The sequence below is a fragment of the Vicia villosa genome, linkage group LG3 (genome assembly GCF_029867415.1).
Source record: "Vicia villosa cultivar HV-30 ecotype Madison, WI linkage group LG3, Vvil1.0, whole genome shotgun sequence".
Taxonomy (NCBI): Eukaryota; Viridiplantae; Streptophyta; class Magnoliopsida; order Fabales; family Fabaceae; genus Vicia; species Vicia villosa.
The window spans coordinates 65,126,612-65,154,522 of NC_081182.1; the positions used below are offsets into that span (position 1 = coordinate 65,126,612).

Sequence of the window (27,911 nt, forward strand, 5' to 3'; positions counted from 1 at the left end):
GTATAACTTTTGCTCAACACTTGAAGACCAGATACAAGAACTTGAAACCTTTAGAACATGATTTCAATATCTTCATCCTCTTGCATTTTGAGTAGCTCATACTGTTGAACCAAAAGGTTTGACTTATCCTTTTTAACTTGTTGATTTGCTTCAGAGGTAGCACACAAAGATTTAAAGATAGTTTTGGCAATAGAATTATCAGGAATCTTTAGATACTCATAATGAGGTAGAGCATCTATCAAGATTCCTCTAACTCTGTGGTGCTTTCTATATATCTTTTTCTGAGCAAGTGATAGGCTCTTTCTATCATCCAACATATCTACTTGATCAACTGAAAAATCAATTACATCTTCAAGAATATCCCATAACTCATCATCGAGACCTATGACGTGAGTATACATCTTGCTTTTCCACCACTCAAACTCAGTAGAATTTCCACTGAATGTTGGTGGTTTGAAAATATAATTTTTTTCTCAAATGTACTTGGATCAACATTGTTAATAACTTCAGGATCAACCATGATGTTGTTCTCTTAGGATCTTTTCTATACCACTGTTAAGTGTTGATGTGCGGACTGTGCTCTAATGTCAATTTAAGGTGAGAAAAACACAAGAAGAGGGGTTGAATTGTGTTGACTTTTACTTCCTTTTCTCCTTAAATCTCTTATTAGATTCTGGTCACAAGGACGAAATCTAAGTCAGAATTTGATAGTGATAGCAGTGAATAGTATTGATCAGAAATAAATAAGAGAACAAGACAACACACATGCAATTATCCTGATTCCTCCTACAAATCAGTAGTAGTCCGGCCCCCTTGCACTTCTACGAGATTTTCACTATAACCAAATCTAATTACAAGTTGCTCAAGCGCACAAGTAAGAGACTTCCAATGTCCAAACACACAAGTAAGAGACTTCAATGCTCAAGCACAGAAGCAAGAGACTTCAATGCTCAAGCACACAAGCAAGAGACTTCCAAATGATCAAACACACAAGCAAGAGACTTCCAAATGCTCAAGCACACAAGCAAGAGACTTCCTATAATCTATCTAGCAGATAAATGATAATGATAGACTGATAATTAAACTTGATATACAATCAGAGGTGTAAACAGAATACAATCCAGAAAACTCTAAAACTTAAGAACTTCTAAGAATATACAATTGGTAAGAAGTTCTAATTTAGCTTGTGCTCTTTGTTTTGAGAAAGTAACTTCCCTGTTCTTGTCAAGGCGCAGGGTTGTGTGTTTCTCCAAATCTTTAGCTCCTTTTATAGAGTTCCATGAAAGAGTCATTGGAGAGAACTTCAAGCACAAGAGAGTCTTTAAGAGAAGCATCAACAAATTCGTTGTAAAGCTTACTGGTATGGTTAATGCTGTTGCAATCCCATTTAAAACTTCTTTGATACAAAAGGAATTATCAGTTGTAAATCTTCAGGCTTCTGCAACTTTCTGCTAAGTCTTCACGTGACTAAAACAGGACAAATTGACCTCAGAGTCTAATAATGACCTGTCAGGAATTCCCCAGTTCTTGAGCTTTGATTGGGTTCAGGTTCTGGCCCTTCAAATTCTGAGTCTTAGCTTTTGGTCCTTCAAACTCTGACTCTTCAGAGGCTGACTTGATCTTCAGAAGCTGAATTGATCAGAGTCTGAAGTCTTCAGGTTCTGATCATTAGAAGATGACTCGATCAGAAGTTAATTCTTCAGAGTCTGATCTTCAAAATATTCATCTTAAGAGCTTCTCTTAGAATGTTTAGTGCAGTTTTAAAACTAATTTTCAATCAATATATTAACCTTTGTACTTGCACACTTGAACACACATCAGTCTTCCTAATTGTTCTTTAAATACTTTGTTGTCATCAAAACCTAAAGGATATGGTATAAAACAATTTTGTTCCAACGGAATCTTCAACTGAATTTATGATACAAGAATGAACAAGCATGTTGCAGTGACTCCATGCTCTGAAATTTGAATCGAATTCAGAAGGGATTGCTATCATTCCTTAACAAATTTGAATTTCTTCTTGCTACCAAGAGTTTTCCTCATGGATTGATTCCAAACATGGTAATTTGAATGATTCAAAACTAGTTTAATAGCCACTGAAGAAGGTCCATTGGAGGAATGGACATAGTACACATTTCCCGCGATTTGAGAGGGATCAGGAAGAAGATTGATTTGCATTGAAATGAGAAGTTAGTTACATTATAGTATATGTAGCCATAGAGACTTCTAACTAACTTTTAACAAACTGTTAGCAACCTATGATTGTAATTCAAATGTCACTAACTGTTCATAATAACTTGGATCAGGGTGATTTGCTTCATAAGTGCCGGTTGTAGGTAGTTACAATTCTGTTACTTGATGTGTAAGGCATAAGTTCAACAATGTTAGTTGAGTTTAAGTCTAAAATTCTCAAGTTAGTCAATCTTTGATAAGAGAAAAAAGTGTCCATTTTTTTAGTCCATTTATAAGAAACATTGACTAACTTGAATGGTAAATTTCATCTGTACATTTATTTATTGTGAGAGAGAATATTATCAGAGGTATACAAAAAACAAATTTAAATTTATAGGAATATTAAATGAAATTAATTATTTGTCTACAATGAAAAAATCCAGGATTTTGACACGTGTTATACCAGAGATATCTGCTACACAACTAATTCTAAAAGTGTGCAAATTTCATAGTTAAACTGTATTGTAAATCTTTATCATGATTTGTAGTCCACTTTACTTTTGCATGAGTATACTTTTTTTACTTGTGGAATGCATGAGTATACATCCAAAAGAAAACTATGCAGAACATGTATGGTATGACTGTGCTAGTTTTCTAAATGTTGTAAACTACCACAAGACAAAAATACAATAGACACACAACAGGCTTCAAGATAGTACTTGTACCAACACTATCTTCCACTTTTTCATGACCCTTCACGCCCAAGGCATTTCTTCTGCTGCATGTAACCGTATATCATATCATGTAAATTTAACCAATATGTAATATATATAGTTTACATTGGCTTTACTTTTCAATTTCATTCTATAGTGAGAGTGAAAATGTACAAGACACAGCTACAACAGCTATGCCACCAGAGAAAGTGGAGTTTGCCAAAATACTCTGTCATGTATGATGGTCCTCAAAACAAGCCAATCTATAAGGCTTCTGTTTTTGTCAATGGTGTTACTTTTACTTCTTCTGATACTTTCAATTCATCAAAAGAAGCTCAAAACCAAGCTGCTAAGAGTGCTTTTCTCAACTTATCTTCTCCATCATCTCGTACTCTACTTCTTTCTCATTTTAACTTTGCTTTGTTTTCTTAAAAAAATGTTTGTTTTTTTAAATCTTGCTTTGGAAATGATATGAAGATCTTGTAGTTGAAACGTTTGGTATTATGATAACTAATATATTTTTCATAACTTCAATGCAGGCTCTTCCATAACAACAAATGAATATGGTCCAAGAGAGGAAGTTGAAGCTGAAGCTGCCAAATCTCAAGAGACTCCAGTTATTAGGACTGGTAAACAATTTCTTTCACTTTACTCACTAATGTGTTTGCAAATTGTTGAAAATCTTGTTACTATTCTTTTCTGTCTAAACATTATCTAACAAAAATAATGAACTCATTCTTTCAGAGACGGCTCGTTTGAGCAAACAGCAGTTGCAAAACTATGCTCGAAAGAACAATCTCGAGCAACCTGTTTATACAATTCAAAATGAGGGGCTACTTCATGACATTCGCTTCAAGGCTTCTGTTGTAATTGGTGGGAAATCATTTGACAGCCAAACATTTTTCAACACAAGAAAAGAGGCAGAGCAGGCTGCTGCAAAAGTAGCTTTGATGGAACTGCCAATTTCAGCCGACTTGTTTAAGAAGGCAAGTATCCACTTCATGGCCTATGATCAATCTGCATTAATATAGTTCAAACTGAATTTTGATTTTGTATTCAATTTATTCAGGATGATTCTTGTCCCGCCAAGAGTTTACTGCTTGAATTAACACAGACAGAAGGTTTTTCGAAACCAATATATATAACTACTGAGTCTCATTCGTCGAATATGCCAACTTTTTTCTCGACTGTGGAAGTAGAGGGTGTAGAATTTCATGGAAAGGCATCTAGATCCAAAAAACAGGCCGAACATGATGCTGCCAAGATTGCTTACATTGCCTTACAAGAGTGTAAGTTCATTCATTTAACTTTGCCTTAAAACAATATCTATGAATATGATTATGCTTTGATAATGTAATTGTCCTACACAGGTGGACTAAATATGTATGCTTCTTTTTCTTCCTCTACCAAAGAAAACCCGGCAATACAATCAACTGATAAATCAAACATTCTTAAATCCAAGCGGATTCTTAACTCTGAAGGTTTGTTTCTTAATCTTCATCCAAACACATATCTTCCTTATCAATAATCATCATGAAATATTTTACTTTTTTTAAAGGTGTAATAGACTAACCATTGAACATGTTAATAACTTTCTGTTTATTCTAACAGATGAACTTTTGGATCAGGAGATGTTACAAAATGGCATGCATAATGGATCTTTTCCTCTGCCTCCTAACAAAAAAATAAAGATAAGCAACATGGGCTCTTCATCTTCGCATAATTATAAACTTCCTCCTGTAACGGTTTCTGAGTCCAACAAGGTAAAGACTCCAGATACAAGTAGTTATTTACTTGGTAACAGGTTCAAGGTGTACACAAATTTTCCGAATATTATTTTTCCTGAGGGAATTACAATTGTGCCTATTGGTGGCGATAAATGGATTGCAGCGAGCTTGGAATGTCCAAATGACAAAGAGGTTTGATTCTTGTGAAAAAGTTTCATGTATGACTTTGGTTTCAAGTATTAGAAAACATGATGTTAAATGTATGTTGCTATTTGGGTTCAAGTTAAACTCTAGATGACTTATTTAAATATTGTTTATGTTTGAATTCAGTTTCAAGAGAGACAAAATTGATTCTTCTAAAAAGATTGATTTGAATATTTTGGATATTATCGAGTATAATTTGATTTTGTTTATTGTCATAGTACACATCAAAATAGGACTGCAAGTTAAAAAACAAAACTTATCTTTAGGCATGACAACGGGGCGGGTCGGGACAGTTTTTACCTCCCCAAACCCAAATTCGAATCTTCAATCAATCCCCATTACCCGCCCCAAACCCAAACGGGGATGGGGAATTAAAACCCAAACCCGTCCTTAACGGGTTCGGTTGGGTTCGGGTATCCCCGCCCCGCCACCATGTATTTCGTAAAATCAATTTTTTTAATAAAAATATTTATTTTTTCAAAAATCAAATTACATTATAAATAACAAAATAAAACAATCTCAAAAAATTTCATACATATATTTCAAATATTTAAAATAATAAATACAAATCAAATTATTAAAACATTAACCACAATTTAATAATATAAATTATGAAATATAAATAATAATGTACATATTGAAATAAACGGGGCGGGTTCGGGGTGGGTACTAGTGTCTTCATTACCCGACCCATCCCCATGTTTTCTAATCGGGGAAAACCCAAACCCGAACTCAAACTCAGTCAAAGCGGGAAAACCCATGTTTTCTTGTATGTAGAACACTTCGACAACATTCATAGTTTAGAAATTGTTTGTTTCGAATGATGTAACCTTGCATAATGTAAAGGAAATGCAATAAAAGTACTTTTAAACTAAATTGCAATGAAAGGTAAATTTTGGAAATGTAAAATAAACTATAAATTGGAATGTAAAGAGGGTGCTTTTACACGTACATTCTCAATAACTCTTTTCTCAATTCAGCAAATACTTTGAGTATTTGTGAGATTTTGTGAAATGAATGAACACCCAGAAATCCTAATACTAAGACCCCTATATATACGGAAGCAGATTCTCTGACTTAAGCGCGTAAAATGTTATTCTATGTGTTTCTTGTTAAACCAAAAGACACCTGGCATAATTTGAAGCTTTAGATTTATCATGTGGTCTGCAATAGTTAAAAGTCACTCTGCAGTTCGCGCCATAATGGCAGACAATCCAGTTCCTATATATACTAAGTTGAAATAACTACGAATCAAAGGTCTTTCTACCAGAAGGGGACACGTTTGCTCGGCATGTCTTCCTTTCGTCTTCAGATTACATGTGTCTCCTCTTCGAAACTGAATAAGGATGAAAAACAGTTATCTCTTATTCAAATTCAAAATTCTTCGTCGAACGTAATTTAATGTTCGTCGAATTGTTACTTAAACTTAGAAAATATTTTTAAGTCCTATCTAACTTTTCCCACTCCTACAAGGACGACTTTGATTGGAAACTTTCCAACAAGCTTTTCTGTCGAAAACTTAGAACATCTTCAAACATATTTCCTTTGTACTTATCATGTCAAACTCAGCTTGGCGTCGAAACTCCCAGCTAACAAATTTCCCCCAAAAAATATCATTTTCAACATACTGAAGAAAAGGTATATTTTGAAAGCTCTTTTTGACGCCATAAACTTTTCAACTGTTGTGACGTCTTGGTCATTATGACGCTTTTCTCAAACGTCTCCTCAAAATCCACGTGAAAATCTTTTCAATCATCATCACACCCTTAGTTTCTAGGAGAACGTGGGCTAGCCTCAACCGCCACCGTCTTCTCACAGGCTCTTCTGACTAACACACATCCCACTCACAACTTCAACCATCAATAACCTTTCAGCGGCTGACGGTCATGTAACCAGCAAAGTTAAAAATTTATCAATAATCTTTCAACACATCACATAACAGTAATAAATAATTTGTAGTTATAAAATATAACATATATACCTCTCCCTGCCATAATCTATATGCGACATGGTCAACATACTCTATGAGCATTGATCACTCATTGGGTCCTCCCGGGAATGCCTACCAGTGTGAACAGAAGCCTCTATAGAAGCACGAGTCGTAGCGTCTGTATCAGTAGGAGTATCATCATCGTCAACAGGAGGTGTGAGAGTTACCTCATCAACAACAGGAACTTGCTCAGCCGACACATGAACCTCATCATCACCAACCTCAACAACCTCCTCATTAGTAACCTTAGTAACAAGAACCTCCTCAGCAAGAGGTACCTCATCAGCAACAGGAACCTCCACAACAGCAGGTACCTCCACAAAAACTCTAGTTGCTCGGCGTCGGGTGCGTGGAATTGGCCTTGCGCTTGCTCAGCCATCCATTTCTAGTGCAAGCTGGTCGGAGCAACTCATCCAGCCCGTAGTTGGGGAGACTCTGCCTCAGCAATCCTAGCATGGGCTATCGCTTTATCAGTGACTCTGACAGTAATGGTGTTGTCCATCCCCTAGTTCTCACTGAAAAATGAAAAAAAATTAGAGTAAGAAGATTGTATTGGAAATTTTAAAATTTTCGAAAATTTTAAAAAAAATTTGTGCAATAAATTTTTTTAAAATTTCTAGTATACATGGTCGAAAAACACTCCGAAAATTTCAAAATTTTTAATAAATATTCTCGGAATTTTCACAATTTCTGATATATTCTTTTGAAAAAGTTAAAATTTTCAGGAAAATCTTCTGGCAATTCCCACTTTTCCAATATGTTACCAAGAATTTTTTATATGCACTTGAAATTTCCAATATTGCCTATAAAATTTAAAATTTGTGTTTCATGCGAGTAAAGTTATTATCGTCTTCTCCTTTAATTATAACCCCGAATTTAAAAAATTAGGACAAAGCCTCTTAATTATTAGAGACGAAATCAATGAAGTAAAATAAAATATAAGAGAAATGCTAGCAACACTCTCTTTTCAACACTCTCTCCAACACTCACTTTCTTATTGGTTGAAACATGTGTGGGTCCTACCACTTTATGTGGGATCCATTTCCAAAGTGAGGGGCCCACACATGTTTCAACCAATAAGAAAGTGAGTGTTGGAGAGAGTGTTGAAAAGAGAGTGTTGCTAGCACTCCTCTAAAATATAAAAGTAACCTAGAGAATCCGGTAAAAAACGTGTTGATTGATGAATGGAATGAAATAAAAGTAAGAAACAAAATAGGTCCACTCCACTCTCCACCCCTATCTTATGCATAAACGTTACCCAGCTTCAAATATTTCTCACTCGTCCTTCGATTGAAAACAACCCACTGCAGCGGCGGCAAAAACCACTCACTCACTCTCTCAATCACTTTTTCACGATTCCCTTTTCCTCATCCATAACTCATTCATCATTTCCCTTCCAGTGAGTTCTCTCTCTTTAACTTTCCAATTTACATCATAATTATTCGATATTTTTCACGCTTTCATTCCTGCATTTTCTCATTTTTGACGCGGTTATATGTATTTCGTATTCACCCTATCTTTTTATAACTTAATTTATTGTTAAAATAACAATTCTAAAACACCAAACAACCAACTCCTATTATTATTATTTTCTAGTTTCCTTTCAATTCTGACTCTATCAACATACAACAATTATAATTGCTTGTTCTGATTCTGTATTTTATAGGATTATTTTAAAGGGGGAGTGAAATTTAATTGATTTTGTTTACTAATTATTGCTTTTAGGGATTGAATTTCACTTATTGCGTGTTTGGATTGACGATGAGGTTGGCAGAATCACGGCGAACTCATAATTAGTTTAGGGAAAATTGGCTTTGTTTCTTTAGTAGAAACAATTGTTGAACCTAGTCTTGTGTGGTTTCAACATGAAGAAAAACCGTAAAGTCTGCACTACGAAATCAGATGGAGAATAATTCAATAGTGAGACTGAGAGATAAAGAGATGTGAAGAAAACTGTTATTGGTTAAGCCACTAAGAGAGATATAGAGGAAAATGATCTATTTTTGAACTTAAAACATGAAACGACATTATGAGGGCACATGTCATTAAATTCGCGAAAAAAGTCCTCACCTAATGGGAAAAAACTTTTGTTTGTTACTGTTTGATAGGTAAGGGTGGGTGCATAATGTTTTAGTAACCTTCGTTGCAGGATAGTGTCTTCTTATAGATGCGGATCCTCTAACGTTTGGGCGGGAACTGCACCCTACCATTCAATCAATTTTGTCCTCTAGATCAATCAGAACACCAATATTATGACACGTGGCCAACAAAACATCAAACACAGCAGAAACCAAGTAAGCCATGCATGTTGACATCCTCTCTACTTGACCGCCACGCCGCCTTTGTAAACGATATCGCCGTCAACTGTCTCCAATTACTATCGTCTCTCCACTAGCCATCCTCGTTGCCACTTGGTGGTTTGTCGATATCGCAAAATCATCTTCATAGTGTTCTTGATGTCATTTTCATTTTTGTGCACTGGACCTGAACTTTGTTCTGCTTCCAACAACAAGCACCAAACCAATTTGGGCAAAGTGTGTCAAAACTCTCCATAGTCATTCAAATTGAAATGGTAACATTGAGCAGAGCTAAGATTCAAATGAAATGGAAGAAAAGGGGAAAGAAAGAGATGAAGTATTGATAATATTTTTATTTTCCTGTCACAATTTTTGTTTTGGAACCTTCTATTACATCCCCTGAGTTCTCCATTCAGTTTTAGAACCTGCAAATTTTGACAACCCGGTTCTTAGAATTTTTCTTCCCCCTCTTCTTATCTGTTAGTCTCTAGTTTATTCTTTGACTGAAGTAATGAGATCATTTTGCAATCATGTAAACGGGCATAGTTGCAATGACGGTGAATGATGGGGAGACAACAGTTGTGGCTAGCAGTGTTGGGACGACGACGGTCTAAGGCAGCTGTCGCGGCAAGACGGAATGACGAGAAAACATAAGGGTGTCTTGTTTTCTCTTTTTTCTTCTGATGTTTTCTTGGATGTGTCATAATATTAGCGTTACGATTCATCTAAAGGACAAAATGGATTGAAAGGTAGGGTGCAGTTCCCGCCCAAACGTTAGAGGACTCGCATCCGTCCTCTTATTTGATTCTTACCTGGACTGCCCTTTTATTCTTCTTATTCTGACAGTAACATGTCAACGTTTTGTGTATTTATTTTAAAGTTGGTGCAGTATTTAGTTCAGGCATTCTCAGAATCTGAGCACGTGACTAAATTTTCTGCAAAATTTATTTTTCTGATACAGGATAAGTTACTTGATACGTTAGTATTGAGATATGATTTCCCATGTGGGTTGTTTGTCATTCCATGATTTTTTTAGTTCACAGTGAAGATAAATAGGTGATAGTAAATGGAGCATATTAGTGTGTGAGTATTTGTAAAGTTATCTTTTCGCTTCTGCATCATTATAAACCCATAATTGATTTTTGGTGATGACTAATATTAATCAATGATGAAGATCCGTACTACTACTTGACCCTGTGGCATGTGCTTTAGTTCTGCGTTCTTGAGATTACGGTTGCATGCTCTGCTTATAAACATTCAAAATTGTTTGCAACAACTGGACAAAGAAGCAATGAATGGCAACAACACTAAGCTAGGCTGAAATGTTTTTCGATGAGAAGACTCTGTATCAATTAATATCTTATTCCTATTTCCTTTTGGTTCGGGTATACGTGTTAGTCTTTTCACTTTCAAATGCTCATCTGTACATATTATTTTATGTAAGATGATACTGCTAATTCTCACTATACTTTCATTGATACCAACATTCAAATTTGTTTAATCTTAATATGTCTAACTATACTTATCATTATTATTATAAATAGAGATCATTGAAGCATACAGCTGTAGCAACATGTGGTCAAGCATTAATTAAGCAAGAAAAACTATTTAAAAAAATGCTGTCTACTAGTGCTGCTGCTCAGCTTCCCAGTTGCTCGTACCGCATTCCCAGCCATCTTAATGTCCATCATCATACCCGACAAAAGAGAAAACTCACCACTCTATCACTTGCCAATGCAGATAACCAAATCCCTCTCAGAAACTTCTACGGTCCAAGTCTTCCTCAGACATACAGTTGCTGCAACGGGATAGAAAGCAATTACAGTTCTAGTTACAATTCCAATTCAAATCAGGACGACAGACACCTATTCCTTATTAAATTCTTCTCACTTGCTGACTCAGAAGATACCGGTAATCAAAATCCAGAATCCAGAAACCATAGTCAACATCAAGTAGACAGACAAAGGGAATTCAAGGAAAGCGACAAACAAAGTGCACTTTTCACTAAGATGTGGTGGGCAGATTTGAAAGCGGCATTCGGCCAAAGCATCAACTTTGAGGGCATTCTTTGTTCAACTATGGTGATCTTAAAAGACCCACATTTGGCTGTGCCCCATATTTCAGTTCGTGATATAAGATACATTGACTGGGCTGCTCTACGTAGAAAGGGATTTAAGGGTGTTGTCTTTGACAAAGATAATACTATTACAGCACCCTACTCTTTAATGCTGTGGCCTCTGCTCGAGTCTTCACTGGAAAGTTGTAAATCAGAGTTCGGTCCAGATATTGCTGTATTCAGTAACTCAGCTGGTAATTCTAACATGGAGCATTTCGAAATTATAGCAGTAGTTGTTATTCATGTAGTCATACAGCATGTTTTGTGCTGATACGTTGATATTGTAAATCAGGACTTCGCGAGTATGACCATGATGGTTCAAAAGCTAGGAATCTTGAGAGTGCAATTGGAATTAAAGTCATCAGACACAGTGAGTGGTGCCTTTTTCTGCTTAGAATTTACACTATAATGTTTGTTTCATCTTGAAAATAAACGTTATCTTAAACTTGTGTAAAAATACTAGGATTTGTGAAAATTCCAAAGGAGAATTAACTCTGCGATTATTGTTGATATGTGTATGTATGCTGGTGCAGGAGTGAAAAAGCCAGGTGGCACAGCTGAAGAAGTTGAAAAGCATTTTGGCTGTGATTCATCACAGTTAATCATGGTAAATATGAATATGTATTGTTTATCTTCTATTAGATTAGATATTTATTATGTAGTTTGATTCAGGTTTATGTTAAATCATAAATATTCAAATGCAGGTGGGTGATCGTCCCTTCACTGACATTGTTTATGGCAATCGAAATGGATTTCTTACTATTTTGACAGAGCCATTGAGTCTTTCCGAGGAGCCATTTATTGTTAAGCAGGTATGTACTTCATATTCATTTTCTTTTTTGGGTGCTACAAATGTTCAACACTTCAACTTGATTTTCTGATAAGTAATGTTTTGATGATTGTGATGATAGGTGAGGAAGCTAGAAACTACATTTGTAAATTACTGGTCTAGAAAAGGATTGAAGCCCCCTGAGCAGAAGCTATTGCCAGATCCCAGACATTGTGTCAAAGAGCCACGTCCTTGATAGACTTGTCTCCAAAAGACACTAATTTTTTGGGTTATCAAAATGCAGCCCTTTAGTAATGCATACAAGTGAATTTTTGTTAAATTATTTAGTTTTTTTTTCCCTTTACAAAACTGGTAATGTATCCCTCACCTTCCAACCTGTCTTTTTGGTAAGTTAAGGTATCTCCTCTTACTTAATCCGTGTTTCCTTAAGATGCAGGTATAAGAAATATCAGGAAATTAGTTTTTGAATGTACAATATAATTTATTTATTTTTTAAATTTTAGTATCGGGCTTTGCGACTAATTAATAAGATGATTAATCCTACTGTCTACCAGCGAAGGTCCCGTTTTAATTAAAAGCAATTGAAGAAGAAAAAAAAATGATCATTTTGTCCTTTCAATTAAGGTATCAAATTTGCGGCACAAAAACTAAACAATAGCATATAGTCAATTCTATATATTCATACTAGATTTAGGTTTAGCTCTTGGAAGTGGAAAAAACAATTATAGAGGTCTAAAATTGATTTTGAAATGATTTTGGTTTGTCTTTTGAAAGTGTTTGTTTATCCCTACTACGGAAACTTATCCTAACATAAATTGTCTAGAATTAATTCATTTAAAATTAATTTCTTTTAACGCATAACCAATCATGCATTTAATTTTAAAGGAGAATAATTTTAGAGACGAAATCAATTTTACTTAAGAACAATTAAACATTATCAAAATCAATCTTACGAATCCATAATCAATTTTGTGTGTTCCAAGTTAAACCAATGACCAAATCCACATCCATATTATTATTATGTAGAATAATGAATTCTTTAATAAGAAAAATAAACTATATGGTTTTCACTATGCAACCAAATAAAACATTTAGTTTGAAAAAAAAAAGGACATAAACAAGTTAGAGATATGAAGATATAGTTATCCAATATCTAGTGAATCATTAAATGCCTGCCACATACTCAAGTGACAAGTCCATCTCCCATGCAACCAAAAGCAAACAACTCCATTTCATTTCTCAGTCACTAATCAAACAATTCTAGCAGCAATGGAAGGCATAACAAAATCTCTCTACCTAACGAAAATTCCCAAGTCTCAAACCTACTCTGTCTCTTCATCAAATTCACCACTTTCATTACACTCTAAAGCCTCTTCACTAGCTTTCAATTCATCAACACATCAATGCTTTCTTTTTCAGCAACATGGTGGTGGTGTTATAAATCCCATAGCAAAAGAAAAGGGGAAAATGGGAGCTATTCATGCATCAGAGGCTACAACTCCAACAACAAACGCTACTGGAAGATGGATTCTTGAGCCAATTGGTTAGTTACGTTTTCTAAAACCAATAACCTAGAAATAACAATTGAAAACTACTTAAAATCTGTATCTATTTGACAGGAGATGGTGATACAAGCCATATAGGCTACAAGGTTGCGATGCCAGGTGCATATGAAATCAATTCTGTAAGTAATTTCAGAATCAATTATTTGTGCAGCTGAGTATGAGTATGCTTCAGATTAACTGGTTTGTTTTTGAATTATATAGAATGAAGTCACTGTAGGACGTGTTCCAGAGAAAGCTGATCTGGTGATTCAAGTTGCAACAGGTATATAAGTTTCAATGTATTTTGATTTTTTTTATCCTTCTTATTTTTCCTAAATTACAAGTGTAATTTCTTTTATACTGGCAGTGTCGGGTGCGCATGCACGCATTCGAAAAAAAGAAGACAATCTTCTAGTTATGGATTTGGATAGCACCAATGGGACATACGTTAATGAGATACGACTGAAACCTGGAGTAGTTACCGCTGTATCTCCCGGGAGTTTTATTACTTTTGGTACTATTCTAACTCTCTTTTTATGTATGGAACGTTTTAATGTTATACCATATTTCTATTTGTGCATTATAAGTCCCCATATTCCAAAAGAGATTTTCAACTCAGGTTTTTTAACTGGTTAAGTTGATGATCTTTTATGAATTATTAAAAATTTAGCTTATTTAAACTTTGTTAGGGGATACAAATTTGGCTATGTTCCGCGTGTCAAAGATAAAAGAAGAGAAGGCTGCAGATACAACTGGAGAAGCAGAAGGTGAATCAGACAATGGTGACAAATCTGATATTACTGAAACAAGTTGAGCTTGTAGTTGTAATGCAAAGTACGTTGTTTTGTATAGTTAAGGTATTTGCATTGTTTCGCAATGCTGTTTTGATACAAAACATTTTCTAAGGTTGATAGTTGCTGTTCTGCTCAATGTTGTCACTGCCAAACAATAAGAAAAGATAAATTTGCACTTTGACAAGATTTTGAATGTTTGCCCACTTTAGAATGGGTTATATCATCACATTTTATGTATATTTTCTTGTTATACTTTCTAGTCTTTTGAATATCACCAAACAATTTTTAAAAAATTCATGGTTTTGATTCACATTGGATCTGGATCTTAAAGTGAAAGTGTTGTTAGTCTCCTCTCTAATTTTGTGTAGAATAACGGTTTGAGTGATAGCCATCATATTGGCAAGGGTGTGCTCAATATTAGCTTCCTTCACATGACTCATATTATTGAGATAATTACGAGTTGTTAATATAACTATGGATTGTGAGAGTATAATTCATATTGTTGAGATAATTATAGGTTGTTGAGAGAATAGCTTGTTGAGGGAAACTAGAGAATAGGGTTTTAGATAAACTAAAACCTCGTATTACATATATGACTTGTAACACTGTAATCATAAATATAATGCACTTCACAAAACATAAACAAAGGAAATTATAGCTATTCTATTGTCGCAGACGTAGAAAATTTGGGTGAACTGTACGAACAAAGCTTTTGGGTGTTTCTATTTACTCTAATATGTATTCGCGGTACTGTTATAACAATTTGTATCAGTTGACGCTTAATTATGGAGGTGCAAAATTCGAAGTGACTCGATTTGACAGACGAAATGAGCAATTTCTGTTAATGGGAAAGGAGGGTTAATGATTTTTTGGCTCATTGAGGTTTACAGAAGGCGCTTTGTGATAAGAAATTGAAAGACATCACATTCATTGATTGGAACGAGATGAAGAAGGTCATGGGTTTGATAAGATTCTGTGTTTCTAATGATGTGATGAATCGTATCTTGGAGCTCACCACTTCGAAGGATGTCTGGGAAAAATTAGAAAATCGGTACATGTCCAAGACGCTCATGAACAAATTGTTCGTGAAGCTGCGTCTCTATAGCTTGAAGATCTAGGAAGGAGGCGATTTACAGTCTCGTATCAATGCCTTCAACAACATTCTCGTTGATTTAACACGACTTGGTGTGAAGGTTGGCAATGAAGATAAAGTCATTATTTTGTTGTGCTATTTACCAAACTCTTATGAACACTTGGTGACCACTCGCACATACAAAAATGAAACAATCACAATGGATTCTATTTCTTCTACTCATTTGCAACACGCATAACGTTGCCAAAGTGTAGAGGAATGTGGAGGAAGCTCAGGTGAAGGTTTGTTTGCGAAGGAAGGTTAAGACTGTAGCAGAGCCGAGGGTAAGGCAGTGGGTTCTAGAAGGAAAAAGATGTTTAAGTTCAAGGACAGAAAAACAACAGAATATTATGGTTGCGAGCAAATTGGTCATTAGAAGAGGGATTGTCAAAACAAGTTAGGTAATAGTAGCTCAACTGATGGCTCCTATAGTGAAGAGGATTTGGTTTGCGTTTCATCTGCAAAGTGCATTAATACATGGATCCTTGATTTTGGATGCTCTTACTATATGACACCGCACAGGGAATGGTTCAACTATTTTAAATTAGGTGATTTTGGTTTTATCTATCCAGGTGATGATAAAACTTGTACCATTACTTAAAAGGGGAAAATTAAAATTGTTTTGGATAATGGTGACGTGCGCACGTTGAGTAAGGTGCGTTATGTTCCAAAATTGAGCAAGAATTTGATTTCTCTATGTACTCTTCAAGGGAATGGTTATTCATTCTAGTCATATGGATATATGGACATCATGAGAGTTAACAAGGGTTCAATGACAGTGATGACAGAAAGGAGGACTGCATGAAACATTTATAAGGTGTTCGGGGGGCACAGTTTAGCATTTGTTGAAAGTGATAATGATGTAACCAAACGGTGGCACGTGTGTTTGTGTCATCTTAGTGAACATAGGATGATATAACTACATAAAAGGAATTTGTTGAAGGGTGTCCGTCGTTACACAATTGGTTTGTGTAAGTATTGTGTTCTTGGAAAATAGTGTAGAGTTCATTTCAAGACCGGGCAACACAAGATCAAGGAAATATTAAAATATGTACATTCTAATGTCTTGGAGCCTTTCAAAAGAGCCCTATGTTGACGGTTCCAGGTACTTTGTGACATTCACTAATTATTTTTTGTATGGTCTAGGTTTATTTTATGAAATATATATATATATATATATATATATATATATATATATATATATATATATATATATATATATATATATATATGAGGTCTTTGCCAAGTTCAAACTGTGGAAGGTAAAGGTTGAGAACCAGACAGGGAGAAAAATAAAGTATTTGCGGTCTAATAATGGAACTGAATATACTGATAAAAAATTCATACATTTTTGTGAGGAGAATGGAATCCTGAGACACTTTTGTGTGAGGAAGACACCACGTCAAAATGGTGTTATAGAATGCAAATCTACATGGTATCCAGAGGGATTCTGTGATACTAGATATGGAAAACTTGTTTGCAAATTAAAGAGGTCTTTGTATGACTTGAAGCCGTCTCTAAGGCTCGGTGGGGGAGTGTAGGTGAATTCTAGTGTGGATCAAGGCTAGTGATGTGGATGACTCACACTTATGGGGGAGATTGTTGAGTTTCAAGTGTGAAAGTTGTGCTAGAAGTCCTACATCGACTAGAAATGGAGCAAATGTTGTGTTTATAAGAGTGGTGATCCGTACCCCCATTGCCTTAAGGTTTTTGGTGAATATGTGGTGTCAAGGTCTCTTTTAACCATGAATGTTTGTCCCATTGACACATTTGAACCTTACTATCAGAACCAGAACTCCTCAACAATTACTCTTACGAGTTTTCATTTGCGACCAACTTCTTATGCTCATTGCTTATCTTAGCAACTTTATTTTTGTGGTTTCAAATTTTTGCAAATTTCCACATTATGACCACTGTTTTTATAATGACTACAGAATGAATGGAGTGTCTTTATCAAATATGGCTTGAAAAGTCAATATCAACCAAAATAAAAGCGAAGTAGTTCATGATACAGTTACTAGTAGCTTCATCAAGAGAAAGATATGAGTTTCTATACCCAGTGGCGGAGCTAGGGGTGGCAGGGGAAGGCCAGGGCCACCCCATTACTTTTTAAAAAACAATTTATAGACAAAGGTGTTGAATGCAATATAGGGCAAGCAACAAAAAAAAGATTTGGAAATATTGATCTGGGAATTATCGTCCTCAGAGATGGAGAGATGTCATTCAACAGTTTCTACGGTTTTGAACTTTGGATTGAATGAGCAAAAAGTAAACAAAGATATAGACAGGAAAAGAATAAACACATTCTTAGAAGAGAAATAACTTATCAGGAATGTAAATATATTCACTCTTCACAAACGTACACTTACCGACCCATTATACCCAACCTACGATACTCATCCATGTTATCACGTACCTCTCACATAAGCGTCCATCTCTGGAGCACAAACGAGATTAACTCACAACCAAGGTTATCTCTAACACGAAGTCGCGAGAACATCTGTATTCTCGCGTCGGCGATCTCTCGCGCGCCGCTCAAACACGAATGCATTAAGTACAGATACCCACAGTGAATGCTAGCTCTAAATCTATCTCTAGAGTTCAGAACCAACAGATTATCATCCTAGATAAGGATTCAAGAAGTTTATCTCTAAAGCAACCAAAATCCCCAACATAGAGCAAAAATCCAGAACAACATCAGCACAGATTTGTAAAGCAAGTTAAACATAACATTATAATCGGTAAATATACATAAGATTCGAGTGACTATACAAATAAACCCAACACAAAAGAAATACACAAATAATAGAAGAGATAAACCAAACATCTCGCGGGTTGTCAGCTCCTGTTGATGAGAAATCCACCTCCGATCTTCCAAGTGCATGACTCTGTGTTGTTTTCTAAGCTAATCTTGATCTAATAATGAAAATGATGGAGTTGGGACTAAAACTCTCCCAAAACCATAACCTAGAATGTGTCAAATGAAAGAATATAAAAGCAAAATCTGCTATGGTCGCTAAGCGGACTAATTGGTTTCGCTGAGCGGACCACCTTTATTCACAAAATATCTTCAGCTGTACACGTAAGCTCGCTGAGCGGGCTGACCTCCGCTAAGCGGACCCAAAAATACGGTTCTCCTCTGGAAAGCGCGCTGGACGGCCGCTTAGCGGACTGGCCTGCATAGTTTTGCTTATTAGCTCCAAAATTGCGCAATCGAAGCTGTGCCTTCTACACTTTATTCCTCGAGGCTCCGATAAGCATAAATACCTTTAAAAACAAAGGAAAAACTATTAAACGGTACATAAAATGAATCAAAACTCAATTATGCTAATATTTACATAAAAGTCGGGATTTTATTACAAAACTATACGAATAGAATTGATAAGTGCCACAATTATATACTCAAAATATCGACATTTTGGCACTTATCAAAAGGTTACTTTAAAAGAAAAAGCTACTGGTATTTATTATGTACTATTATGAATGATTTAAGAAACACTAAGGCTTTGTTTGGATTGATGGAATCGGATGGAGCGGAGCGGAATGGAATGAAATAAAATGATATTCCGTTGTTTGGATAATTTAAAAACGGATGGAGCGGAGCGGAAAGGAGTGGTATGGATTCCATTCCATCACATACCACCATATTCCTTCCCCTTCGATTTGGGCAGAATGAATAATTTGTCTTATTCCGTTCTAAAATTTCCAAACAATGGAATGGTACATTCGTTCTGCTCCGTTCCACTCCGCTCCATTCCATTCCGCTCCGTTCATTTCGTGATATCCAAACATACCCAAACTGAATAAATGAATTTAAGAAACACTAGTTTTATGTAGTAATGATATTGGAGTCTAATGTCGTGGTCCCTCATATCATGCTCGCTTTCTAGTTCATTCATTTAGTCTACAAGTTATTCAGTCTACAACCTAGAAAAACCTCTCTCTGCATAAAAAAAACTATCTCTTCAATTATTCAACTAAATTAAGTATTATTTTTTAACTAATATTTTTAATTATATTTTTTATAATTTATAAAACATAAGTTGAATATTATTATTTTTCTTTTTAAAAATAAATTTATAAAATTATTTTAATTGTCAACAAATTTAATATTATATACAATGAGAAAAAGAGATATGCACTTACAGTGTAAAATATTTTTACACTGTAAACCAATCACAACCATGTATCCAATTAAAACATAATTTTAATTTAAAAAAACTAATATGACATGGCAAGGATAAGAATTTTGATTGCATTTATGTGTAAAATTAATTTACACTGTCAGTGCACTACCTTTAAACTCTATATGCAATATTTTAAATTTTTGTAATATATTCAAATAATATTATGTTTAGTGAAAAATTTATAATATATAAAAAATTGATAAAAATGAAAAATTAATAAAATCTATTTTAACAAGCGGATTTCATTAGTAGATTCTACAAATTTATTAATTGTATCAATCTTTTTTACAAAAGATATATTCGAGTATTTTTAAAATAATAATAATAAAAAATACAAGTAGTTAATTTGGTTCATAATTTAGAGGCTTTTCTATTCTTAAAGGCTTTGATGTTTCTATTACTCCTAGCAAGACTTTACGTACTATTGATGTTTTTTGGAGTCCTCCCCCAAAAAGATGGATTAAGGTAAATGTGGATGGTCTTGCTAGAGGCTCAACGTCATTAATTATGTGTGGTGGCATCTTCCGTAATGAGGATGCTATTCATATGGGAAGTTTCTGCCATTTCATGGGGGAAGGTGATGCAGCCCTGGCCGAGTTACTTGCAGCGATTGTTGCCATGGAAAAAGCAAAACAATTGGGTTTTAAGAAGCTTTGGTTGGAATCCGATTGCATATTTGTAGTTAAATCATTTTCTGATTTAAACATGATCCCTTGGAAGATTAGATCTCGTTGGCTTTGATGTATTACGTATACTCGCACGATTGACTTTATGATCTCTCATGTGTATAGAGAAGCCAATTTTTGTGCTGACTTCCTCGCTAATTTAGGATTGTCCATTGGTAGATTCTCTTGGTTTTCATCTGTGCATTCTGTTATAGTTAAAGATTACCTCTTAGACAAGGAAGGTACCTCTAGGCTTCGCCTTTGCTATTAAGGGGTCTTGGCTTGGTCCCCCTTGTGTAACATGTTTTCCTCTTTTATTTTAATGATATTTTGAGTTTTTTAAAAAAAAAAGAGAGGCAAACGGCCTTAGCCAAATTTGATTCTAATTTTTTAGTTTCAAGACTTTATTTTGGTGACAATGTAAATTTTTAATTTTAAAATTTTATTTTAAGATTGAAATTGTACATCTTCTATTTAAAAAAACTATTTTGATTAATTTTATTATAGTAGACAAAAAAAATTGATATGTATATATATATATATATATATATATATATATATATATATATATATATATATATATATATATATATATATATATATATATATATATATATATATATATATATATATATATATATATATATATATATATATATATATATATATGTCTTGTTAATATTTTCTTATAATTTAAATATTTTATCGGCCACCCTAATTTTTTTATCCTGGCTCCGCCACTGTCTATACCTTGTGTAGAAAGATGTTAATATAGCGAAGTAGTTCATGATATAGCTACTAGTAACATTGGATGCTTAATACTCCAATGTTATAGGGGAAGGTTATGTACTCTTATTAAATAATGAACATTAATATTTTATCGGTCACCCTAACTTTTTTATCCTGGCTCCGCCACTGTCTATACCTTGTGTAGAAAGATGTTAATATAGCGAAGTAGTTCATGATACAGCTACTAGTAACATTGGATGCTTAATACTCCAATGTTATAGGGGAAGGTTATGTACTCTTATTAAATAATGAACATTAATGTCATCGGGTTTTGAACTCTTTAATCCACAAGAATAATGTTAATATTTTTGACTTTGGGTTCTTATAGTTCACAAATGTTGTATTTGCTAGTGCTTGATACTTTAACTCTAATGAGGATCTTGAGATTGTTAATTGTTTCTTACTTCTCCATGATATCAATGACTTGTCGAGGAAGAATAATTGTCGTATAGATATTTGTGTATCAAGACATCCTGCACACTCGGCATTAGAATATCCATTCAGTTGGATATTTGAGTCTCTAAGGAGGACTAGGATGAACACACATGATCATTGGCTCCATAGTTCAAAATCCGTGAATATTTTTTGACTAACTGGTTTAGAGATGCTATTACATAATATACTTGATGTAGATTCTACAAGTGAATGACTTGCTGAAATTTGATTTGTGGGTAAAGCGTGAACTGAATTGGCCAAATTTTCTTGTTAGAGCAAGTTCACAAGTTAATCATATTGAGCTTGATAAATGGGAGCATTGTTACTTGTAGACGAAGTCATCAATGTTTCATCAACTGGTTAGGATGTTTCATTTTCATCCATCTAACCTACACTCATAGCAGAATTGTGTTTATTGGAATTAGGGTGTCCATGTTTTTTATAGCAGAAATCTATGATATGACCACTTTTGTGGCTAAAGGTGCAAACCCTGTTTGAATTCTTAGAATTGTGGAATTTGCTTTGTTCTTGAAATCGGGTCTTTGTGCGTCATTAATCAAAATAAAATAATCTTCAATTTGCATCAAATTCTTATGATCTTCTTCTTCTTGAATCACTAGTGAATATATCCGGTTAATAGATGGTAAAAGATCCACGAGTAGAACATGAGTTTTTACGACAGAAAAAATGTCATTCATTAACAGGTAGAGGTTGATGGGAATTGAGTTCTTCCCTTAAGCTTTTCAATTCAAGTAAATATTACACGACTAGTCTTGAATTTTGCTTGAGGTTGTTCTGGAAGAACGAAGAATAACAGTTCTAACTCAATCAACTTTTGAGAATCTTCATAAAGATCATTCCATATATCCAAAGAATTTCATGAAAATTGATGGTTGAAGTAATTTGATATGAGACAGAGTTGATGATCCATGAGTGAATGAGATGGTTACACCGTTTCTGTTGAACATGATTCACATCATCAGGTGCAAGAGTTTCAATGGATCCATCGATAAACTTCAACTTGTTCTTGATTCCCAAAACTTGTTTCATAGTTTTCTCCAAGCTAAATAATTTGAACCATCTAACTTTAGATTAACATCGATTGTATTCAAACCTTCACTAGGATGAACATAATAAGTTGATTTGGTAATTTGATGACTTTGAGGTGCTTCACGCAGAGGCATGTTGCATCAATGAAGGTGATGATACATAAACAATAAACACTAATAAGAAACAATGAAGAACATATGCACTAATAAGAAACAAAGAAGAACAACTGCAAGCATATCAAGAACAAAGGATGAATGAAGAAGAAAAAAAAACAACAAAGGATGAAAGAAGAAAAAAAAAACAACAAAGGATGAATGAAGAAAATTGAAAGAGAAGAAGATGAAATTTCCTGGTTTTGCTGTGATATCATATTAAAAAATCATAAATAGATTATTCATATTAGATTTTCTCATTAATTGGATCATCAATAATTATCTATTACATACAAAATGGTGTTTCTTGTACCATAAGCAACTATAAGATGCTACACAAGATTGTTATTTTAATAACAAATAACAAATTTACCCAAATTCTTAACTGAATTACAACTTAAAAATAATTAACTACAGCGTAATTAACTTTGCCTTCATGTTTCAATATGAAAAAAACCACATGTGTACTGATGTAGTTGTAGAAATAGTATTTATAAACTTGCTAATAAAATGAAGACTGAATTTGTTATTGTTTAAAAATGTCAAATTCAGAGAATAAATACTAGTATATAATAAAAGTTCATGTAAGCACAACAAATATTGTTTTTATTGACGAATCCTTTATGATTTATAAGTTTTTAAATAGTGTGGAGCAATATATAACTTGAATCATTCTCTAGTAGTAACTTAAAAGTACATTCCAAACATCTTAAAACCTATCTAAATTATGATACTTCTGAATGAATGGTAGAATTTCACTACAAGAATTAAAAATTATTTGACATATTTTATCAGTTGAAAATCAAAATTCATGATATTGAAATATAATATTGGCATTTATTCTGTCCAAATATGTCTGAATATTGACATTGGACTAAGTGACGGGGTATAGCTTTATCAAAGAATTAAAACTGAAACTGCATGTCAGAGGTGTAACCAAGTTCTTCAAGGTGAGCAGCCATAGCCTTGTTCATGGGAGGTGGTCCACACCTTAATATCTGTAAAAGAAATATTTGATTTAGTCGACATTTTCTCATTTAAATGTGTAAGATAAGTGATCTCAACACAGTAAGTGATCTCAACCGTTGATCAAGATCAAATAGTTGAAACAATAAGCTCTCGATTAGTAAAAACAAGATTTGAACCGTTTAATCTCAACACGACGGCTTAGATGAACTAACTATGGTGACTGTAGAAAATTTTAGCTGCTGGAAATCGAGGTTTGAGAGTGGAAGATTAACATGGAATGCAAAAATGACCTTAATATTGGATGCTGGTGCAGGGAAGCGTTTTTGGATCATTTCCTTGGTTACGAATCCGACTCCAGCATTCCATATCTCTGGTGGCTGCAGAGTATAGTGTTTAAAATCAACATGAGAATACGATGAATTTCATATAAGTCGATAAAATAATTCCAACTAAAAATTAGGATAGCTACTTTGAGACACATAAGAAAAATGAATATTATTATTAAATTGACTGAGTTGCTGTAAAGAACAAGAGTTTGATTACCTGATTTAGAACATAATAAACTTTAATTCGATATGGAAACTTAACTGCCAAAAGATCCAACTCTTGCTGCAAAAGGAACCATGCAGGATGTATAAAGACAATAACATAAAATGACCGGGGATGAATTAAGTTTATGATTTTTCCATAAAACTAGAATAAAATACGACGCACACCACAATCGTTTAGAATATCCACCTTTAGAAGAATGTCCTCACGTGTGACATTGGCATATATCAAATTTATGTAGGTTTTATCCTGTGGATTTTCTAGTATAGCTCTTATAACCTGAACACAAAATAATATATGTATTATTAAGGATTCGAAGTTTCAAATTGCAAATAATGAAAGATCAATGGAGGGCACATAAGCTTAATAATCCTTTTCATATTCAACACCTGAAACATTGGAGTGATACCGGTGCCACCAGCAATCATTCCAAAAACTTTTACTTGGTTGGGTTGGTACTTAAAGCGTCCCTGAAGACATTGAAGTGTATTACAAATTAGTTTGCATTACATATTTTTAGAATATAAAGAGTTTTCTATGCCAAATCTCACTTTGACCAAACTAAATCTCACTTTCTAATCGGGTAACGATCAAACTACACTAAAAGCCACTCGAATAACATAAGAATATGATCTAGGTAGGGAATGAATTATTCGAACCTTTGGTCCTTTCACGTCTAAGTAATCACCTTCACGCATCTCACTGAAGTGATGAGACATTCTTCCTTGTGGATACATCTAATTATTAACAAAACAATAGAGGTAGAAAAAACGGAAAATTTATTAACAATTATAAAATAGAATACTATAAAACCCAAGTTAGTGATATCTGATATTATATACAACCTTTACGACCAATTCAAAGTATCCAATATCAGTATCCAATGTTGTTGGAGTATATGGTTTGATTACTTCTTCGCCAAGACTGTCTTTCCCTCTACAAGAAAACAAATATTTTCAGAATGAAAGCATTATAACTGCCCAAAAAGTTATCATGCTAAAGTGAAATTAAGTAATGGCATTATGAAATGAATTGGAAAAGAGAAAAAAAAAGAAGAAAAGCAAAATGCAAACCTGCAGCTGATATGTTGTCCAATGGGGAGTCCCAACACGGAGCTTGAATCGGGAAGTTCAAATCTGAACTTGGCAACATTATGACTGAGTTGAGTGCGCTTGACAAGTTTAAATTCCTGGAAATTCTCAGGATCCAAGCACCCTACCAATAAATATAGAAACTTTAGTGATTATGTTCAATTTATACATTTTTCAAAGGCAGTGACTTGATATACATATTAATCTCACAGACATTTTTCATAAATAAATTAGAACGAATAAGTAATCCATTTGAATATAAAAACGAAAAAGAAAAAAAAAAAAAACTAGAAGAGAAAAACGGAACCTTTAGGTTTCTTGGTGAGATAGTAATAGTAAGCGGTACCACCAACAATGGCAACAAGAGCTACTGCCATGCTTATCACCTCGATCCTCTGAGTCCGAAGAAAATCCATTATTTTGAGATCTGAGATTTTGCAACGAAGAATGGTTCTTTGTTTGCAGAGAGTGGATATGTATGTATGTATTTTGGGTTAAAATTGGTGGCATTTTCATTGAATCAATGTTTGCTCTGTTTGTAAGGGAGCATTATGCACACGTCACTCTAAAATTCTACACTTTTACTTTTCATTTATTTTAATTTATTTATTTATTCCTCACCAAGTTTTTGGGTTGTTTTATGTACCAATAGAATCTCTCACTAAACTTGTCAAACAAAATTTGTCTCAATTGGTATTATATTAATGAAAAAAAATATCCCTTTCTTCCTTATATTCATCATTGAATTCAGATTGCTCTTTAGTTTAGTTTTTGTCAATTTGGTCTTTTAACTTTTGAAATATTGTCATGTTTGTCCTTTCGTTAGTGGACGTTATTCAAAGCCGAAAAACAGTTTTCAAGTAGAAAACTGGCATGTTATTTGATGACGTGGATGTAAGACTCAATATAGCTACTAAAATGTTTTGTATTGTACAATACGAATGAACCCTAAGCTGAAGATACACGAAGGCGATTTAGAAGAAACGATTGAACTTGCATTTGAAGGTGCACAGTCTGGCTAAGGATTGAAGACGAAGTTTCGAATATAGGTCAGTATTATTTGCATGTTTTCGTAATTGAATTAGGGCGAAATTTAGGGATTTATGTACATTTAGGTTTTTTTTTATAGATTTTGGACATTTACTGTTTTAGGGCTTTGTGTGTTTGTTTTGAAAATGTGTTAGGTCAAATTTTAGTGACGAAATCTATTTGAATAAGGATAATGGATGAATGTCTCTTTCTTTAAAAGTTACAAGACATTCATTTAACCATTAATCACTCTTTTTGTTCATAACCGACCCTTCACAAACTTCATAGTTAAAAAACATGTTTCATACTTGCAATTACAACTTTCAAGACTATAGCCAATTTAATAAGCGTATAAACCATATCAAATATTTTGCACTTATTTGTTTCCACAAGTTTTGCATAAAGATATGAAAATCCTTTTAACTTAGCAAATTTTAGGTCACATCAAACATTTCTAACATAATTCCCAAGTTAATGTCGCACCACCACTTTCGACGTATCTAAAAAATCATTTGGATAAAATTCAACTACCCTCAATAATTTTTACACATCAAAAGCTGCAAATTATGACGAGAGACTCAAACATGAAACACATTGTAAAAGTTCTCTATTCTCTTCATCGAAGCTAGCATTGAGCTCATGCAACTGCAAATCTAAAACACTAAACAAGCAATCATGCTTATAATGATGCAAATTAGAAATATTATAATTTGTAACGTTTCTTCTAGGTTTCTTCCATTGCATATACAATGCATCAATATCATGCTTATTATACATTTCTGTAACCTTAGATATAAGTTCTTCCCATCCATCATTCCTTATTTCTTGTAATTCATGTTTGGTACATTGATAAGTGGCAAAAAATATTCAAAAGATCATATGAAAATAAAACCAAAGGATTGAAACACATCCAGCAAAATCACAATTTTACCATACTTTTCAAATGATGTGTCATTCTCGACTTCTTCAAGTGCCCTAATAATGACATCATACAATGTCATCGAACTAGTGAGAATCCTAAAGTGGAAACCCAAATGAGTTTCACCTGTTATAGCAACAAATGATTCTTGGTTTAATCCACTATCAGTCTCCAAACTGAGTTACTTGTTTGTCTCGAAACAATTCATGTTTCTTGTTAGAAGATCGTTTGAAATTAATAAGCATATTAACCTTATCAAAATCAACTAGCATTTTTACGAGTCTTAGAAAATGCAACAATTTTTCAATAGGCAACCAAATTTATGGCCTGTCTAAAAACACTGTTTTTGTTAATTGTAGCTGCTAAACCCGACACAACTTTCTTGAATTAAGTATTGTAATTAACATATTTTTATAGCATATATATATATATATATATATATATATATATATATATATATATATATATATATATATATATATATATATATATATATATATATGATAAAAATAATTGGTGTGGCTATAGCCACACTCAGCCACAAAGTGGGTCTGCCCTTGTACTTAGTAAATGAATTTTGAGAATTAATACACTTAA

At 33.8% G+C, this 27,911-nt stretch overlaps 3 protein-coding genes and 1 pseudogene across 4 annotated transcripts; 3 read left to right on the top strand and 1 right to left on the bottom strand.

Moving 5' to 3' along the window:
- The first annotated feature begins 3,053 nt into the window (after window positions 1-3,053).
- LOC131658232 (double-stranded RNA-binding protein 1-like) lies at window positions 3,054-4,810 on the top strand (annotated as a pseudogene).
- Window positions 4,811-8,033: 3,223 nt separating this feature from the next.
- LOC131661715 (phosphatidylglycerophosphate phosphatase 1, chloroplastic/mitochondrial-like) lies at window positions 8,034-12,511 on the top strand. 2 transcript variants are annotated; one of them, XM_058931317.1, is made up of 7 exons: window positions 8,034-8,205; window positions 10,278-10,542; window positions 10,648-11,413; window positions 11,512-11,589; window positions 11,753-11,826; window positions 11,924-12,031; window positions 12,131-12,511. In XM_058931317.1, exons 2-7 carry the CDS (start codon window positions 10,426-10,428, stop codon window positions 12,242-12,244), a joined length of 1,257 nt encoding a protein of 418 aa, XP_058787300.1. In that variant the 5' UTR covers window positions 8,034-8,205; window positions 10,278-10,425; the 3' UTR covers window positions 12,245-12,511. The 2 variants fall into 2 exon arrangements, with proteins under 2 accessions (XP_058787300.1, XP_058787301.1); XM_058931318.1 differs by lacking the exon at window positions 10,278-10,542.
- A 655-nt stretch (window positions 12,512-13,166) lies between these two features.
- Window positions 13,167-14,533, top strand: LOC131655983 (uncharacterized). The gene is made up of 5 exons (XM_058925775.1): window positions 13,167-13,552; window positions 13,629-13,693; window positions 13,776-13,836; window positions 13,921-14,067; window positions 14,243-14,533. The coding sequence occupies exons 1-5, from the start codon at window positions 13,279-13,281 to the stop codon at window positions 14,365-14,367; spliced, it is 672 nt and encodes a 223-aa protein (XP_058781758.1). The 5' UTR covers window positions 13,167-13,278; the 3' UTR covers window positions 14,368-14,533.
- An 8,958-nt stretch (window positions 14,534-23,491) lies between these two features.
- LOC131655984 (NADH--cytochrome b5 reductase 1-like) lies at window positions 23,492-25,884 on the bottom strand. Its single transcript, XM_058925776.1, has 9 exons — window positions 25,674-25,884; window positions 25,349-25,490; window positions 25,121-25,211; window positions 24,935-25,012; window positions 24,665-24,745; window positions 24,465-24,554; window positions 24,270-24,335; window positions 24,017-24,103; window positions 23,492-23,755 (listed from the first exon to the last, which is right to left on the bottom strand). Exons 1-9 carry the CDS (start codon window positions 25,780-25,782, stop codon window positions 23,663-23,665), a joined length of 837 nt encoding a protein of 278 aa, XP_058781759.1. The 5' UTR covers window positions 25,783-25,884; the 3' UTR covers window positions 23,492-23,662.
- Window positions 25,885-27,911: the final 2,027 nt, after the last annotated feature.